Genomic DNA, 19,859 nt, shown 5'->3' on the forward strand with positions numbered 1-19,859 from the left:
TGAAATTTTACTTAGGTTTCTCTGTAGAGAATGAATTGAAAGGGGAGATGAGGTAGGAAACTACCATTTAGAGTAATGGTAGGTGTGATGAGAAAGGATAAGGAAGAAATCAATTTAATGGGTATTTACTAGGTAGTAGTATCTAATTTAGTGCATATTGAGTATATTGAGTTTGGGTGGAGGGATTACTAGTTCAGGCATCAGACTGTGATGGATTCAGAAATGAATAGAAAATGGTTATGTGATGCTACTATGTGTAGGTTAGTTGAAGGAGAGGAGGTGATTGCAGAAAAAGAGTGGTTATTATTCCAGGATTTCTGTTAACATGAGGTAGGTGAGCTTGTGTTCAAATGTTTAAGGGACATTTCTAGTAGCGAGGAATAGAAGTTTTTTTGCACAAGTATCAGCAGTTGTCTTTTTACTCCTCATTTTTTGAGCCTCGGTTTCCCAGCAGTCAAATGGAAAGTTGTATCAGTGATTTTTTTTTAGAACTTGCAACTTTATAGTTGACTACATAGAATTTCATTATATGGTTATACGTTTGCTTAATCAATCCGTTGTTTATAGGTCAAATTATATACAGAACTTATAGGCAGAGTTTGTAAACTTATTAGCAATAACTCTTTGAGACCAGCTATAAACCTGTAGGTTAGGCATCTTTGAACACACATATGCACATTTACATATATATGGACATCCATTTACATTTATCTTTGTGTTTCTTATCCCCCTACCCCCCCCCCCCCCCAAGCTCATCTGTGATACAAGTATTCCTCATGATCAAAATCTATTCAGTTCCTGAGTTCATTAAGTGAAAGTTTAGGTAGTAGGTTTGGATATAATGGAATATTGACTTATCCAAATCTGTTCACTTCTTGAATTTCGTAGAATGCATATTGTGAATCTCGACAGTGAGGAGTTTATCACAAAAATACAACATCTGTTTAGTGCCTAATAGTGAAAATCAGGATAGGAAGGATACTAGCATTTTGTTCTTCACCTGAGCAAGTATAAGGTTAGGTTTGTGGAGGACTGGGTCTTCCCAGAATCAAAAAGTAAAGTAAGATCCTCTGTCTTAGAAGGCACAGGCATTCCATAAGGATACACCACATGAATCTAATGAACTGACATTTTGTATAGCTCCCCCCTTTCCTGCAAGCCCCTTTGGGAATTATTCTAATTATAGCTATATCCTTCATAGTTGTCGTAATAATGGAAGGTACATTAGGGACTCTTGGGTTCTAAATAATTTTATCCTGAGTACATACAGGAGATATTCTGGATCAGAGAAATTTAGTGAACACCTCATAGTAGGTAATACATGTGTTGGCTCTCCTTTGCTCTATTTCATACCCTTAGGGCAATGCATCCAGACTCTGGTCAGTTACTCTATGCAAGTAGTTGGACACTCCATAGGCAAGGGGTGAGATGATTTTTCCTTCATAAAGGGAAGGAGGCAGCTATTTCCCTTCTGTCCTGAAAAGATATCCTTGAAAATGTAATGAATGTTAACTCCAACCTTTGGTGAATAAAATCTCTTCTGGGGCCAGTTAGCCCTCTTGGACCTAAATACCTAAGGAGATAGCTCTTTTTTCCAGGTGCCTTGGGACTTAACCTAGGAAACTAATCTGTATTGTAAACTTTTGTGTGCTCACTTAGCACTTTTAGGGAGATAGGAGAAATGTATCATTTTGGATCAGAGTAGTTAACTAGGTAATTGTCTATAGATGTAATTCTTAAAATGTGTGAAGAGTGTAATATTTCTGGAAGAAATGAAAACAGACATTCTCTATATACATTTCTGCATGTCAGAAGGCTAGGGCTTTTTGCAGGGACACAGAATTCAGGAAAGTTGTATTTTCCCACAGGGATATTTATAAGTAAAATACTAAACTCTCTTTCAGTTGATGGTCAGTAAAATTAACTCTTTTTTAAAGAAAGTTATTGAAGTATACTTGATTTATAATGTTGTGTTAGTTTCAGGTGTACAACACAGTGAGGTCAAATTTCTTAAATTTGACTTTAGTATAAGAAAAAATATGAGAGAAATGTTCCTAAATTTGAATATTGTCTCTGATAGGAATATTTTGAGTCTCTTGGTTTATGTGTACAGGGTAATTTTCTCTCAGGTATACATTTAGTATATTAGATGTATTATTTAGAAGTAGAATTACTGAATCATAACATACGACTGGCTTTACAAAATAATGCATCTTATTTTAAGTGGTTGTACCAGTTTATACCTTCAGTACCAACAAGTTCCCGTTAACTCATATCATCATAATTACTTGATATAGTCAGACTTTAAATGTCTTTTAATATTCCATTGCCAATTTTTCCTTTTCAGTGTCTTGTGGTTTTTAGTATGGTTATTTACAGTATTGTGCTAGTTTCAGTTATATAGGATAGTGATTCAGTATTTTTTGCAGATTATATTCCAGTATAGAGTGGCTTGTGTTATTAATTTGAGGAGTTTTCAGATTTATTTTGGGCACTAATACTCAGCTGTGTGCTGTAATTTTTTTTTTTTTTCATAATTTACACTTGCCTTTCTACTTTATTCACAGTGTGTTTTGGAGAACAGATGTTTATAACTGTAATGTGATTGAATTTGTCTATCTAAATGTTAAGTACTCTTAGTGACTTGTTTAAGAAATCTTTTCCTTGCTCCTAGATCTTATAGATACTATTATCCTACATTTTTTTGCATGTGTTACAATTTTTCCCTTGGCACTTAGCTTTTTTTTTCTTAATATATATGTATTTTATTGAAGTATAGTTGACTTACAGTGTTCCAGGAGCACAGCAAAGTGATTCAGTTATACATATACACATATATTATTTTTGAAATTATTTTCCATTATAGGTTTTTATAAGATACTGACTATAGTTCCCTATGCTATACATTAAACCTTTGTTGCTTGTTGCGTATCTGGTTAATTTTTTATTAGAAATCTAGCATTCTATTCATACTAAGTCAAACAAGTGGAATCAAAATGTCATAAATTTTTTGTTAGGCAAAAATTCTTAAATTTTGTTGAATATATATATTATATATATTATTTATATACTTGTATACAAAAGTTTTTCTACTAGATAAAGGCCCGAGAAAGAACATCAAAAAAAGAGGGAAATTGGAAAACAAACTAAATGAAATGGGAACACTGAATATGAAACAGAAAAAAATGAAACTAGGTAAAAAGTAAAAGATAATCATATAGTCCAGGTGTTTTTAAACATAACTGCTCATTAGAAAAATATCTGGAGGAAAAAAAGCAATATCTGGGCATTTGTATTTTTCAAAAAATTGCAAGATCATTCTAATAGGCATCTGATACATAACTTTTAAAAATATATATATATTTTTAAACTTTTGTGTGATACAAGACACAAAAGGAATCCAATCTCATTTTTTCCCCCAATATGAATCTAACAAGTTGTTCCTGAACCATTTACTGAATAGTCCAGCCTCTCTCCACTAAGAAGTCTTGATATCAGATAGGGTAAATTGCCCACTTTTTTCATTGTTTTTGGAGTGTTTTACTATTTGAGATTGAGCTTTTTTTTTCTTCCCCCCAAAATTTAAGAATTGGTTTTTTACTTTTTTCAAAAAATCTTAGAATAAGCTTGTTAGTTCCTCACCACTCCCCACAAAAACAAATCCCCATTGGAATTTAAAAATTGGAATTGTATTAAATCGGTAGGTCAAATTCAAGAGGATTGACATCTTTGTGATACAGTCTTGTCCATGAACAAAGACCATATCCATGTAATATGGTCTTAATCTTCTCTCATAAGGGTATTCTTTTAACAGAATTTTATAATTTTCTGAATATAAGTCTTGCTCATTTTTTATTTTATCACCAGACATTTTGCTTTTTTGATGCTGTTGTAAACAGTATTTTCCATTTCAGTACATTTTATTGTGTATTTAGAAATGTAATTGATATTTATGTACAAAAATAATATTTATGTCAGATCAGTATATGAAATTTGAATTTGTTCTTTTTTGTTCATTCTTTGAGATTGCTCTGTATGTTTCACTTTCCAGGAGCACCATTTTTTTTTCCCCTCTCTGATCTAGGATCTCTAGTATGATGTTGAATAGAAGTGATTACTGTAGGCATTCTTATCTTCTTGATCTTCAGAAGAACACTTTTAACATTAACCATTAGATTGGGACTTTGCAGTAGGTTTTTCATAGTTACCTTTATTAATGTTTTTCCTTCTTTATTTTTTAACCAGTGGGTTTTGAATTTTATTGAATTCTTCTGTATTTATTTATTGAGATGGTTACATGGTGTATTAGAGTTACACCAGAGGAACAGAACTGATAGGACATACAGTTGATACTTTTAACAACTTTGGTTTAAACTATGCAAGTCTACTTGTGTGCAAATTTTTTCATTAAATATGTACTACGGTACTGCATCATCCATGGTTGCTTGGATCTGCAGATGCAGAACTGTGGACTTAGAGGGCCAGCTATAAAGTCATATGCATATTTTTCAAGTGCTTGGGGGTTGGTTCCCCTAACCCCCACATTGTTCAGGTGTCAACTGTATACAGATAGAAAGAGATTTATTATAAAGCATTGGCTTTCACAGTTATGGAGTCTGAAAAGTCTCAAGGTTTGTAATTGGTAAGCTGGAGACCCAGGAGAGCTGATGTCATAGTTTACAGTCTGAATCCAAGTGTTTCAGAACCAGGAGATCTGACAGTTTCAATCTAGGGACTGGCAAGCTTGAGGCCAGGAAAAACTGATATTTCAAATGTAGGAGAAAAACCAGTGTGCCACCTCAAAGGCAGGCAGGAAAGAAGAATTTCCTCTTATTCCAGGAAGGGTAAGCATTTTTGTTCTAATCAGACCTGCAGCTGATGAGACTCACCCACATTGGAGAGGGCAGCCTGCTTTATTCTATCTGTGTACCTATCTGTACAGTTAACTCATCCCAAAACATCTTCAGAAACACCCAGAATGAAGATTGACCAAATATCTGGACACCTTGTGGCCCAGTGAAGTTGACACATAAGATTTATTGTCACACATAGTATTTATTGTTTAAATTTAATAAGATGCATTTATCTATTTTCAGTGTTAAACTGTTCCTGTGCTTCTGGTTTAGAATACCATCCCCTCCTCTTTAAAAATACTTGGCTTACTGTGTGAATGTTTTATTTAGGAGTCTTATACCTGTGATGATGGGTGAGATCTGCCTACAATTTTTCTTTCTTTTATTCTTCTGATTTAGTTTTTGTAGCAAGGTTATGTAGCTTCCTAGAATTGTAGGTAGTGTTTCCTCATTTTGCAAAAAATGGGTATATATATAATGAGAAGAGTCTGTTCTTTGGATGTTGGGTGGCACTTAACTGTGAAACTGTGTGTAAAATGTTTATGGGTTTGTGATTCAATTTTTTTAATAGAAAATTCAGGTTTTCTATTTCTTCTTGAGTCAACTTGGGTATTTATGGTTTTATTTATTTTTAGGAAATGTCCGATTTCTATTTTTAGAAAATGTACTGAGTGAGGATTATTTTTATAGTCTTCTTAATAGCTACTGTGAGCATTTTTACAAATAGCATTTTGTTATGCTGTCTCTTACTAGTACTTTTCACCAAAGGTTTGTTACCTTTATTCATCTGAAGAACCAAATTTTGGTTTTGATCCTCCATTGTACCTTTGTTTTCCTGGTTTATTAATTTCAACTGTTAGTTTTAGTCTACTTGGGCAGGGTGGTGGTATTTAGTTATTTCTGACTTCTTACGTAAGAGAAAATGATCAATGAACTTTGAGTTCCAGGTACTTTTTTAGTTACTTTCCACATGTTTTAATATGTAGTATTTTTGTTATTCAGTTCTAAGTGTTTTTTAAAGTTTCCAGTATGACTTCGTTTGTCACATGATGTAGAGGTATATTTTTAAAATTTCAAATGTATGTGAATACATTTGTTTTCTTTGAATTGCATTGAAATCAAGATAGGTAATTATTTGAAATTTTTTTGAGATTTGACTTTATAAAACTCTGTGTTCAGTTTTTGTACATGCCCCCTCTGGATTTGAGAAAAATGTGTATTGTTTAATTGTTAAATCCTAGGGACAAAATTCTGGTTGACAGCTATTTTCTCTTACCACTTTGACTGTATATGCTACAGTGTCTTCTGGCTTCTATTTTTGTTGAGAGATCTAGTTGTAGTCTAATGATGGTTTCTTTGTAGGTCATTGTTTTTTTCTGGTTGCTTTTAAAATTCTTTCTTTGTCTTTGATATTTTACAGTTACATTAAATATATCTAGGTGTAGATTTCTTATTTATCCAGCTTGGTGTATATTTTTTCATGTTTATAGATTTATATCTTTATTTCTAATAACTAAGAATGTTTTAGCCATTATCTCTCGGATTATACTTCTCCTTCTATCTCTTTTGATTGACTTCTTAGGACTCTGAAACATCATTCTGTTCTCCCTGTCAGTCTGTCTTGTGTTTTTTGCCTTATTTGTACTGCATTTTTTAGTAATTTCATCATAGGTATATTCTAGATTGCAAATTCTATCTTTAGCTGTGTCTTACTTGCTGTTTAATCAATTTATTGAGTTTCTAATTTCACAGAATTTATTTTTAATTTCTAAAAGCTATCTTAGGTTCTTTTTGAGATCTACCTTTTTATTTTTTCTTTTTTAAAGATTCTTGTTAATTCTTTCAGAAAGATTTATTATGTGCCAGAGACTCGTCTAGGAGGTAGAGATTATATTCTGATGTTCCCTTGGTTATGTTTCTTAACTGACTCAACCATTTTAGCCATTTAAAAATATACAGTTAAGTGATTTTTAATGAATTTGCAATGTTATGCAACCATTGCCACTATATTTTTCCAGAATATTTTCATCACCCCCAAAAGAAACTTCCTATTCACTAAGCATTTACTCCATATTCTTCCCTCACCCACCCTCTCCCCCGCAACCAGTCTCTGGCAACTAGTAGTCTACTTCTGTCTTTATGGTTTTTTTGTATTGTGGACATTTTATATAAATGTGATCAAGTAATACGTGGCCTTTAGTGCCTTCTTTCACTTAGCATAATACTTTTAGGACTCATCCTTATTGTGGTATGTATCTACTTCATCTCCTTTATTTCACTCTATGGAAAATGCCACATTCTGTTTGTCCATTCATCAGTTGTCTCCACTCTTCAGCTATTAAGAATATTGATGCTGTGAACATGTATATGCCAGTTTCAGTTCTACAGTATTTCTTTAAAGATTTCATACATGTTATTTTATATATTTTATCTGATGATTCCAATCTGCAGCCCTTGTTATTTGATTCTGTTGTCTTTGCTGAATCTCACTTAGGGTATGTTATTTTTTCAGAAGCTTGACAGTTTAAGATTCTGAGCTTTATATTTTTAATACTCTTTGTTTTCATTCCTGTAACATTGTTTGGAAAGCCAAAATGTCAGTAGTAGAATCTGGTAATATAAATCCACAGACTGGGTTAATAATGTTTTCTGAGGGAGGAGGAAGCAGTAAGGTGTAATAAATAGAGGCATCGGTACAGAATTCACAGGTGCTTCCTTTTTTGCAGGACTGAAAAGTGTTTCTTTGGGTTGATGCTACAGATGTTTTTGCTGGGGCTTCTGTCTGCCTGAGTTGTTTCTGAGTGTAGAATCCCTGTGCTTCATGGGTCTCTGGGGACATTGACTCCCTTTAGGGAACTAGAGTCTTTAGGCCACTAAGCCAGTGGGGGTTTAAAAAAAAAACAAAAACCCTTGGCATTTGCAGTGGGTGAGAAGTTAAATAAATCTAATTGTGTTTTTTCTCAGCAGCCACAAAACATGAAGCTGTTATTCACATCTCCCAGTTTTCTGTTCTGACAAACCAAGAGTTACATAGGGATTTACAAATTTTGCAGAGGCGTTGTCCGCTGTACTTTCGGGTTTTCAAGCAGTGCTTTTATTAAATGTAAATAAATGGTAGCATAGTCACTTTAGCCCTTTAAATTACTGGTTCTTACACAGACTTTATTTACTGGGCTTGTGTCATGGAAATTTACGTAGCACAAGTTTTCTTCCAGAATCCGGAGTCCCTTAGAGTTCTGCTGCCATACTCAGTTCTTCACTGAGTACACCCTTTCTTTAATCCAAAAAATACCGTGAACTATTGCAGCAGTCTGTGAGTTGGGTTCTTCGCATTATGTTTTCTTTCCTCTAGTGCTATCAAGTTTTCTTTATTTTTTAGGGAAACACTTCAGCTCAAAAGGGTATACTCTCCAGGGCATTTCTGGCTAACTTGGCATTTTTGTCTTCTTACAATCTAGCCCTCAATCTTTCTTTCTAGATTTGTCTTAATGTTTCTTCTAGTCTCTGCTCACCCTTGGCCAGTCGTAAGTACTCTGATGCCTGCAAACTGTCCATCATGTTGTAATTCCGCCTTTGCTCGTGTTGTTGCCTCTATTGAAATGTCTTTCCCAGAATCGTAGGCCCTTGGCAATGTACCCATCCTTTGAACTCCACTTCCCATACACTCTAAATATGTTTTCCCTTTCTGTTGCTTTGTAAAACTTTTGGAGACCTTTCCTGTCTATCTAATTATTGATATTTCTGTGTTACTTTCACCACCCAGTTATAAACTTCTTTTGATCAAGGATCTTGTGCTGCTTGTCTCTCACGTTATCTCTGGTAAGGCAGGATTACTTTACATGTGAAAGACGTTCATTAAATACGTGAAGAAATAGATTATAGCAACACTTTGCATTTGAAATTAGCCTGAGCTCTTGAAAGGCAGCATTTGGTCCTGCTTGTTTCATATCTCCAACATGTAGCACACCACCTTGGCAATTTTTAACATGGCTTCTGAGTTGCTGAGGAAAATATTTGAAGTTTTAGTTTTTGTTTGGTTCTTTTAGTTTCGAGGGAAAATCAGCAAGTTGATTTAATAGTTACTTAGAATTCTTTCAGTAATATTTTCTCATTAAAACTGTGAAAACTTAAGGAATTCTTAATTAGTTGAAATCTAGTTCGCAGAGAATTGGTAGGGTTTTTATCTAGTTCAGTAGCAGTACTTTCCTTAAAAAGATAAAAACTTTTTGCTTTCCTTACAATTAGTAGGAACTGCTTGCTATGTTTCTGCCTTCCGGTGAATAATAAAGCAAATTCAACTTCTTCTTCTAAAAATGCAGGTTCTTGTTAAACCTTTGGGAGACCGAGGATACCTTTTTCTTCTCTCTCCTTATCAAATGGTTCCTCCATATGGTAGGTGGTCTCTTTAATTTTTTATGGTTTTCCTTTAACTTTTTCGAAGTTAACACATATTGCTAATGCATTTCTCTCTCTCTCTTTTTTTTTTTTTTTAGAACATCAAACTGCTAAGCCTCGAGTTTTACATGCTTTGTTTCTATTTCAAGAACCTAGAGGAATAATTCCTTGTAAGTTCATTGGCTATCTAAATCTAGTTGCATATAGATAACTGCATTTTAGTGCAAATTTTCAGGTAACTCAGTAGGCATTTTGACTTTCTTACACCATGTTTTGCGAAATAATGGAGATATTACAAGGTATTAACCATATAAAACACAAATTATATGGCTTTTTTTTGTTTCTATGAAAAATTATTTTGGTTTTTATCAGTGTTTTCACTAAACATTGATTGAAATTGTTACAGTAATATAGCTTAGGTTTTCAGGGTTTCTATTTTAAGATTTTTTTTAAGCTTAGTTCATTTCTGCATTCAAATTTTAGTAACGTTAAGTGCATCATGCACTAGGTTACATATTGGGTCGTTCAAAATTAGTAAGAATCTTCACACTATTTTAGAGAAATTTTTCTAGTCACCATTTCTAAGAATGAACTTTAATGCTGTATTAAGGTAAACTTCTCACTGTTAGATTAAAAGTGAAATTCATGGGAATTTCCTGGCAGTTTAGTTGTCAGGACTCTGCTTTCTCTCCTGAGAACCTGGATTCAGTCCCTAATAGGGGACCCAAAATCCTTCAAGACCTGGGGCATGGCAAATGAAAAAAGAGAGATTCTCAATTGTAGCAGTTCAGTGCCTGCCTATCTGCTTATGGGGATAGAGTTCATGTAAAGTTAAGTCTGTTATGTTAAAACAGCAAGGAGTGACATCATAGTCATTTGCAGGACTGTCTTTCTAGGAGCCTTAGATTTTGCCCCTTTTCTCTGTTTCTTCTTGTATTTTACTTGCCACTAGTTGATGCCTAAGGACATGACAACGATCTTCAGTGGGCCGGTGTTCTTCCCTTTGAACATAATATTCCGTAATTTTCATGTTTTAGTTTCTTATTGGCCCATTTTATGCTCCTGGGCTTAGAGGCATGCTATTTATGTATTCTTATATAACATATATGTACTAGGATACATATGGACTTCCCTGATAGCTCAGTTGGTAAAGAATCCACCTGCCATGCAGGAGACCCTGATTCGATTCCTGGGTCGGGAAGATCCCCTGGAGAAGGGATAGGCTACCTACTCCAGTGTTCTTTGCTTCCCTTCTGGTTAGGCTGCTAAAGAACCCACCTGCAATGCGGGAGACCTGGGTTTGATTCTCTGGGTTGGGGAGCACCCCTGGAGAAGGGAAAGGCTGGCCAGAAAAAGGGAGAAGGGAAAGGCTAGTCCAGTATTCTGGCCTAGAGAATTCCATGGACTGTATAGTCCATGAGGTTGCAAAGAGTCAGACATGACTGAATGACTTTCACTTTCACTTTCCATCAGGGTACAAACTGGTTTGGTCCACCGTTAATGTATGGGTGTCGTCACACTGCTTTGACAATATGTAGATCTGTGCTTGTCTAGTTTCTTGATTACTAACATGGTTTGCTTTTTTTGTTTGTTTACAGCACAAAAGGGTTCAACCAGTGCAACACCTCAGGAGAAACATGAGAGCATGTCAGATGTGTTAAAAATAACTCAATTTTTGCAATTTGCTTTGATTCAGTGTCGAAAGGAATTCAAAAATATAAATACTATAAATTTTCATTCTGTTGTTGAGAAGTATGTAAGTGAATTTTTTAAGAGAGGTTTTGGTTCAGGTAAACGAGAGTTTATCATGTTTCCGTATGATTCACGATTAGATGATAAAAAATTCTTATATTCAGCTCCAAAAAATAAATCCCATATTGATAATTGTTTGCATACCTATATTTTTCGACCTGAAATGTATCAGTTATCTATTTATAAATTAAAAGAGCTATTTGAAGAAAATAGAAAACTTCAACAGTTTAGTCCACTTTCAGATTATGAAGGCCAAGAAGAAGAAATGAATGGTACAAAAATGAAATTTGGAAAACGAAATAACTCAAGGGGTGAAACTATTTTATCTGGAAAGCAGAAGTCATCTCACTCTTTGGATTATGATAAGGACAGAGTCAAAGAATTGATTAATTTAATTCAGTGTAAGAAAAAAAACGTGGGTGGGGACTCAGACACAGAAGATATGAGAAGCAAAACTGTGAAGAGGAAGCTTGAGGATCTACCTGAAAATACGAGAAAGCTTGCCAAAACCAGTAATTTAACTGAAAATTGCCATCTGTATGAAGGTAAAATATCAGAATTGCTTTCATATAGTGTAAAAGTAACAACCGAAAACATAGTTAAGCAGTTCTGTCTTTTCTCCTCATAACAAGGATTTGCAAATTATAGCTTGAGAGCCAATCCAGCCAGTCCCCTGTTTTCCTAAAGGAGATTTTATAGGAATACAGCCTTACCTTTTGTTTATGTGTATTTAGCTGCTTTTACACCATAATGGCACAATTGAGACAGATTGTATGGTCCACAAAGCCTAAAATATTTACTCTCTGATCCTTTACAGAAAATATTTGCTAGCTCTTGTCCTTGTATATCAGATTTCTGAATTGTGTCACTTGATGCTAAAATAAGAAAATAAAGTGTGTTCAGCTATCACTTTCCTAATTGGAGCTGCTTCCCTTTAATATTTCTTTACTTTTATAATTGGAAAAGTACAAAATTGAATATTGAGTTCTTTTAGAATGTTCATTAATGAAAAGAGCCTTCTGAGCTTTCAAATTTCTTAGATGCACACCCTTTTTCCTACCCTAGGAGTCCAGTAATTTGTTTGGGTTTTTATTTTTTCTATTTTTCTTGTTTTTAGGTGATAGAGACAAATTCTCTTAAGTGTTTCAATATTGCTAGTAATTTAAAGGATCTTTTCATCTAGATTTTTAACACTGCTCGTCTGTAAGCATGAAAAGTGTCCCTTTGCATTCAGTACATTTTGCACTGCTGCTATTTTTGTTAATTATGGTAGATCTGACTGTCCTCCTAAGGACAGTCTTTACTAAGCAGCTTTACTCCTGTGTTTTCTAATTCAGCGTGTCTCAGAGCTGACTAGGTTAGTGCCCTTGTTAAATTGTTCTGTAATCAGTCTCTGTAACCTCAGTTACTTTTCACTCCTCTGTTCTCCTTTATTTCCTCTCTTCCTGCACTATTCAGTTTAAGATTAAGTGATTTAAATTTAAATTGATTAAAATGAAATAGAAATTCATTTCCTGTGTTACATACCAGCTACATTCCACCAGCCACACTGCTGTTCTGAACAGCACAGGGAGGGGACATTTCATCGCTGCAGGAAGGTCTGTTTGACAGTGCTGTTCTTTTCAGTAACTTTCAGGGTTTTTTCTTCACTTGATCTGTTTCTCTTTCCAGTGTTTCATCCTTGACCCTGTACTAGATGGCCTTCCTTGCTTCTAATGCTAATTTCAGTATCATGTTCTTCTCAATATTGTTTTACTAATTTGCGAACCATCTTCAAGGCTTTGCTGTAGCCTGGCCATGTCCAGCCTGAGTAGCCCTGTTTCCCACTCTCCCCAACAGGCACTCTTAGAATACATAATAATGGTCAGCCTGGTACTTCTTTTCCCACAAAGCATCTTTCATTTCTTTCAAGCCTTGTGTCTTTGAAGTTGGATTCCCTCCTTAGCTTTCTGGCTGTTCTGGTCCTTGATACTTTTCATCTCTTTTCCCTGCTGGATTTCTGCTCTGTTGTGAGCCCGATGGTGTTTACTGATCCATACTATCATATACTGTTGACTTCTATCTTGAGAGTTAAATGCTTACTGTTTGCTAGCTGCTTTACGTGTATAGACTCATGTAGTTCTTGATTGGTAGACATTATTGTCCTTATTTTACAGGTAAAGAAAACTATCTTAGAAGTTAAATAATTTTATCTAAAGTTACATAGTTCATTGATCCATGTTTGAAGTAACTTTTGACTGCTGTTAGGCATCATTCCTATTTCCTAGCACTGAACACATAATAGGCAAGATAGTTAAAATTTGGCACCATTTTAGCAGATAAGTGGCTAATTTGTAGATGTGAAAAAATACTTGTGGGCAGAAATCAGGCTTTACCGAAAGTTAAAATGGTGGGAAAGCCATGCTAGTTATAGTGGACCAACTGAGAAACAGGGAAGAGAGGGGCTGGGGAGACGGACGGAATGGTTAAAGCAGAACTAGTGATGGCAAACGGGCATGGCTAGGTGTTCCTCACTCGGTTCATTTATAGTTATTTGCACACTTTATTTCTGATTCTGAAAGTAAAGATTTAAAAGTTGGATTCAAACTTTTAAAATCTGCTAGTCTTGATTTGGTGGTGAGCTTGCTTTATTTGTTTTTTAAATTTTATTTATTCATTTATTTTTGTTTGTTTATTTTTGGATGCTCTGGGTCTTTCATTGCCGTGTGCAGGCTTTCTCTAGTTGCGGAAAGCAGGACCTACTCTAGTTGCAGTGTGGGTCTTCTCATTGTGGTGGTTTCTCTTGTTGTGGAGCTCAGGCCTCGGCGCATGGGCTTCAGTAGTTGCAGCACTCAAGCTCTGTAGTTGGGGCATACGAGCTTAGTTTCTCCATGGCGTGTGGGATCTTCCCAGACCAGGGATTGAGCACGTGTCTGCTGCTTTGGCAGGCGGATTCTTATCCACTCTGCCACCAGGGAAGTCCCCCACTCACTTTATTAAGAGAAGGCCTTCTGTTTCCCCTATCCCCTCTAATAACAACTTTTAAAAGTATGATTTGCATACAGTGTACTAATTTTAAGTGCACACTTTGATCAGTTTTTTATAGCTGTTGTTACTCCCATTCCAATATATAGGATATTCTCATTACCTTCAAATGTTGCCTTGTCTTTCTTTGAATTTGTCTCTTTGTACTCCATTGCTGGTCTGCTTTCTGTCTCTCTAGATTATTTTACCTTCTCTGTAATTTCGTATAATTAGGTACAGTATGTACCCTGTTTCTAAATTTGGGGGACTGTGGTATATTATGCACTACCTAAATTGCAACATCTACCCTACCTTTACCCTCCTTAAGTATTAAAGCACATGACTTTCTGAATGTCTACTCTCTCTACAAGTTTTTAAATATATTGGTGGTGCATATAACCCACATTTATACTTGCTTGAAGCCATGTCTGATATGTTTTCTCTCCTAATACTTTCTGTTCTTACTGCAAGATTGGTGTAGATTTCTTTGGGATGATTTTGCATCTCTTAATACCTCAGCTTTGTTATGAATTAAGTAATCTAGTCATTTAAGATAAAGTTTAGGTTATAAGGTTAGTACAAAATGTTGCGGGAGAGATCAAAATCAAAGTCATGGGTTTTTGTTATTTCTTTAGAAGATTTAGGTGTACTCTGCATACTCTTCTTGAACACTTTGCAAAACAGTAAGGATAGGTATTTTTCTGTTGTCAAGTATCTTGTTGATTTTTAGGATTTTGATGGTAGAATTTTAAAAGGTACCTACAGTATAGTTATTTATATGTATTATCCACATTACCAACATGATATCTGAGCTCATTTCTTAACAGAATTTTCAAGATATGAAGATAAACTTCATTTAATGGGAATTTTGACCTGTGCAAAATTTTAGAATCAGTCATGTTTGGAAAGTAAGGGGTGGATATACTTGTAAACTCACAGCAGGTGATTTGATTGAGCTCTTGCCTATAAATGTCAAATTATAATTAAATTTTAGGTGTATGTATCTATATCTATATCTATATCTATTTAATTTTATGCTTGGCTTCCAAACTGTAAGAGATGGCTCTTTCTTCTTCCCTTCAGAGTCACCACAGCCTGTTGGCTCACTTGGGCATGAAGCTGACTTGAGACGGCAGCAGCAGGATACCTCTAACTCTGGCGTTGCTGACATCCATAGGCTGTTTAATTGGCTGTCAGAAACACTAGCAAATGCACGTCATTCTGATGCATCCCTGACAGACACAGTCAACAAGGCCTTAGGATTGAGCTCTGATGATGCCTATGAAGAGATGAGGCAAAAGCATGAGTATGAGTTGAGCTCTACCCTGGATAAGAAAGAATATGAGCAGCCTCCTGGTGCAAAAATCGAAAATGCACGTTTTAAGGATACTCAGAGCCCGTTGCTAGACGTTGATCCATCATCTTTAAAGTATCCTGTTGGTGTTTCTACCAGTGAAGTAGGCACTGACCATAAATTCCATTTGAAAGAAGTAAGCCTCTATCATTGGATTACCTTTGTTTGCTTTTGTGAATATTTGTGTGAAAGGGAGGATGTGGGTGTGCTTGTTTTTCTTTTTACAAAGAAATGGTACACATTTCAATAATAGTGTCTGTGCCGGATAGTATTTGTAAGTTATTTCTTATTACAAAGAGATGAATGCAAGTATTTTTCTTGCTGCTGTCCATATAGTCTAAGATTCACCATTGTGATAAAAAGTCACAGCAGGACAACCTGTTTTGTCAGAAGCTGCTTGAAAGTGCTAGTCACTCACTTGTGTTTGAGATTAGAGTATAATACCTTTATCATGTTGATTTTACTCATTCATAATGTTTAGATTGAGGTTTGAGCATTTGCTGTGAAAAAAGGTGTTCATTCTTGACTTTAAAATTAGTTGAAAAGAAAGGTATTGAATCTGTACTCTTAATTTTTAGGATCCAAATTTAATTAGCATGAATAATTTTGAAGATTGCAGTTTGTGTCCTACTATTTCCATTGAACATGGATTCCATAGACAATCTAAGTCAAATAATGTTGAAGAGACTGAAATACATTGGAAACTGATTCCAATTACAGGTAAGAACAAGCGCACTGGGACATAGGTTTGCTTGGTTTTACTTAGGGAGTAGTTTCCTGAAGGGTTTAATCTTGGAAATTCTTGGAGCTTATTTGGCTCTGATATCTTCAGTGTCTTATTTTGAGCAGTGTGATATTCATTATTGAATTTTGCTGTGTTCTTGGTCAGTATCTGCAAAAGAACCTATTGAAAAGAGAAAGATTTAAAACATACTTTCTCTATTGAGTTGAACATGCAACTTGCAAATGAAAATTGTTGGCAGGAGTTGGGTTTCTAATAAGGTGAGGTAGCTACAGAGATAAGTGAGAGTCCTTTGGGCAGCCAATTAAATGCTGTCTTTGCAAATTATTAAACTTAAAAAACTATCATCTAAGAAGTGTTCATGTTAAGGTTCATCTTTTAGAAATAAATAAATAAAGAGTTCTTAATATTGGGTTATTTTCAAGAAATTGAGTCATTGTAGAGAATGGCCTGAAATGATTAAATGTCAGTATCCCTAGAAAGCTTATACAACCTTATAAAGCTTATAGTGGGGCAAAAATAGTTTGTGAGCATGCTAGATCGCTTTGTTTATGTCCTACTCTTTGAGACCCTATGGATTGTAGCCCAGCAGGGTCCTCTATCCTATGAGATTCTCCAGGCAAGAATACGGAAATAGGTTGCCACCCCCTCCTATAGGGGATCTTCCCGACCCAGGGATTGAACCCGGGTCTCTTACATCTCCTGCATTGGCAGGCGGGTTCTTTATTACTAGTTTAACAGATGTTGAAAGATCATTTTGCAGTGTTCTAACTTCTCTGAGCAAATACATAGACACACACACAGATACTGTTAGTATCCAAGTTCTTATTCATCTTTGTTAGCTAAGCATTTGGGGAAATATGTCCAGGGCACATGTATTCCATTCCTTGATCTTTATTTAACCTTTAAAAAGAAAACAAAAACCATTTTTTGCTTGAAAGTAGACTGGCTTATGACCTAAAAGCTTCTGAGACTTCCAAGGACTCTGAAGAATTTCTAAAAACCTGATGAGTTTCTGTGAGCTTCAGCACCTTTATCTGCTTGGTACCTTCTTAGAGAGGGCACAAGGCCCAGAAGTGATAGTAGAGCAGCAGCTGGAGAAGTTGGTTTGGGTTGGACAAACTGAATAAGGAAGTAGTCTGTATAAGGTGCTTATCGTAACTTTCATCACTTAGACACCTTCATAGTTGGTTTCAGAGTCATTTGAAGGCGCAACATCTAGGTGTCGATACTCCATCATCACCTGAAGGGAAAAGAAAGCAGCTTCCCATTTCTTAATGACCCTTCAGGATTATTTTAGGTGCACAAAAGAATACTTGGATTTGTTAGCATTTGGGGTTACTGGAAAGGTGGCTTTGAAAGGTGGTCACCAGTATCTGAAGAGAGTGTACAATTCTAATGGATGCTTTCTTTCCCTCAGGAGGGAATGCCAGAAGCCCAGAAGACCAGCTGGGAAAACATGGTGAGAAACAAGCAGCAGGTGAGAAGGCGCTCTTTGCTTTTCTTCGATGTGCCCTTCTTCAGAATTGCTCCTGCAGTTCTGGTCATCTGTCAGGAGGGCATCAGTTTAGGTCTGTTAATTACAGAAAATTTGGACACTATTTATTGTATTTAAAATATTCATTCATTTATATAAGAATATATTCAAGGGAGTCACTGAATATTCACAGATTAAATTTTTTTCACCTACAGTAGGTTCTGTCTGATATAAGGATTTGGAAAGACCAGAATATTTTTCTTAACCCACTTCTACAGAAGCAGTCTTCAAGTTTCTCTTAAATTAAAAAAAATATGAGGAGGTGAGGCCATGTATCTTTTAGGTACATTATTCCTAGTCTTATATTTCTTTGACTGAATTCTTCTATTTGTAAACTAATTTCTACAAATAGTAAGAGAAGCATGTAGAGATGTTGCTGATTAGCTTGTTGTATAGTAGGTGCCTGGAAGACAGTCTCTTTTGTCTGAACTCAGTTCAGTATCTTGGCAGCTGGCCACAGGCAGCCTCTTCTTGCTTGGAATCGGGTCTGGATTTTTTGTTGTTTCTGTTTCATTTTATCTTAGTCTTTCAGAAACCTTGTGTTGTTTTTTCTATTTGGAAGAAGAGCTAAGTGACTTTAAGTTTAGTAGATCTTTATGGTTATTCTTGTCTTTGGGGGTGAAAAAAGAAAAAAGACTGAGTTAATAGTTTTCTTCAAGATCTTTGTCTCCTCCTAGGAAAAGACGATTGGGGGTGTGGGGGCAGAAGGTAGCAAGAACAGATACATGACATACAGGAAAATGCGTAAATCTTGACAGCGTGATGAATTTTTACATATGTGAACACTTGGGTGACCGCCTCCCAAATCAATATGTAGAACATTTTCAGTGCCCCAGAAGGCTTCCTTATGCATCCTCCCAGTTATTATTCTCCCTGCCCCAAACAATAATCATCAGTGTTCCTTCTTTCAGCATAGATTAGTTTGACCTGCTCTTGAATTTAAGGTAGATGGAACCTACACTCTTTTGGTTTTGGCCCTTTTACACAACTTTATGTCTGGGACTCATCTATGTTTTGCTTCTGTCAGTAATTCTTTTTTATTGGGAGAAGTCAGGTATCTTGTTTATGTCTCAGAATGATCCATCCGCATCTGCAGTCTTTATTTGGCATACCACCTTCATATTTTCCTGTTAAAGTATAAAAATCCAGATGATGTTACCTTTAGTGAACTCACTACTCTCCTTGCACTTAAAGCCAAAGTGCCACAACGCTTGAGTGATAGTAGAAAACGTACTGTTATGATATTGACATGTATTTCTTTTAAATCATTTATGAAGAATTTTTAAAATAATGAAATTTTCGATCTTAATAAAAATAGGGACTCTGTACAAAATAGATGGTGATCATTTGCATTTTCAAAAGGGAATTTGGTTTAGATTTTTAATATGGAAAATTCCCCAAATGAATTTAAGTTCTATTTCAATTTAAAAACATTTCCTTTATCCATAGCCCTTCAGGAATAAGCTGCTTGGTCTTAACTATAGCAGAAAACTCTGGGAGAATGTATTTCAAGTATTTTTAATAATAAACCATTCAGAAGCCCTTTTTTTTTTTTTCCCTTCAGAAGTTTTTAAATGTCCTCCCTAACTGATCTGTTTTATGGGATGCAATTAAAAATTTTTATTTCAATAAATCAGATACTTGACATGGTACATGTCAAAGAAGTACAAAAATACTTCAAAAAATGCCTTCCAACCCTAGGCCACACATATCGTTTCATCCAATGAGTCAACGTTAGTTACAGACTTATTTATTGGTTGCTGCACTGCGCAGCTTGTGGGATCTTGACTGCCCTGACTAGGGAGGGATCTGATCTGTCAGTAAGAGTCCTAACCACTGGATCATCACGGGGTTCCTCGTTACATTTTCTCATGTATCCATCCTGACATTCGCATGTCTACTAAACGCCATACTGCAGATCTAAGAAATATGTTCAGAATTCCTAAATTAGTTTATGGAACTTGAATTTTTTTCTGGTTTATCAGTTTCATACAGTTGTAATTCTGAACTGGTACACTGGATGCTTGTTCTCCTTCCCTTTTACCTACAGACCTCCTGAATGGTCTTCATATCCTGCTGACAGGTGCCTTTGCAGTACTTAATGGATGCAGTGGTTCATGGTAACCACTGGGGTTGGTAGAGAAATGTCATAAACTAAATGCTGATGAGCTGTTTAAACATTTACAAAAGTGTGACTGTGGGGGAAATCAAAACTGAGTTTTA

The 19,859-nt window shown here is 35.4% G+C and overlaps 1 protein-coding gene across 4 annotated transcripts in view; it reads left to right on the forward strand.

The window, feature by feature from the left end:
• The window catches only part of TASOR (transcription activation suppressor), a 53,339-nt gene that overhangs the window by 19,496 nt on the left and 13,984 nt on the right, over positions 1–19,859 (forward strand). For all 4 annotated transcript variants that reach the window (XM_069560642.1, XM_069560640.1, XM_069560644.1 and 1 more), the window contains exons 12-17: positions 9,173–9,245; positions 9,347–9,418; positions 10,847–11,545; positions 15,087–15,493; positions 15,936–16,077; positions 17,520–17,579. In XM_069560642.1, coding sequence (XP_069416743.1) covers positions 9,173–9,245; positions 9,347–9,418; positions 10,847–11,545; positions 15,087–15,493; positions 15,936–16,077; positions 17,520–17,579 — 1,453 coding nt within the window. The remainder of the gene's footprint in view (positions 1–9,172; positions 9,246–9,346; positions 9,419–10,846; positions 11,546–15,086; positions 15,494–15,935; positions 16,078–17,519; positions 17,580–19,859) is intronic.

This window comes from Ovis canadensis, chromosome 19 (assembly GCF_042477335.2).
Source record: "Ovis canadensis isolate MfBH-ARS-UI-01 breed Bighorn chromosome 19, ARS-UI_OviCan_v2, whole genome shotgun sequence".
Classification (NCBI taxonomy): domain Eukaryota; kingdom Metazoa; phylum Chordata; class Mammalia; order Artiodactyla; family Bovidae; genus Ovis; species Ovis canadensis.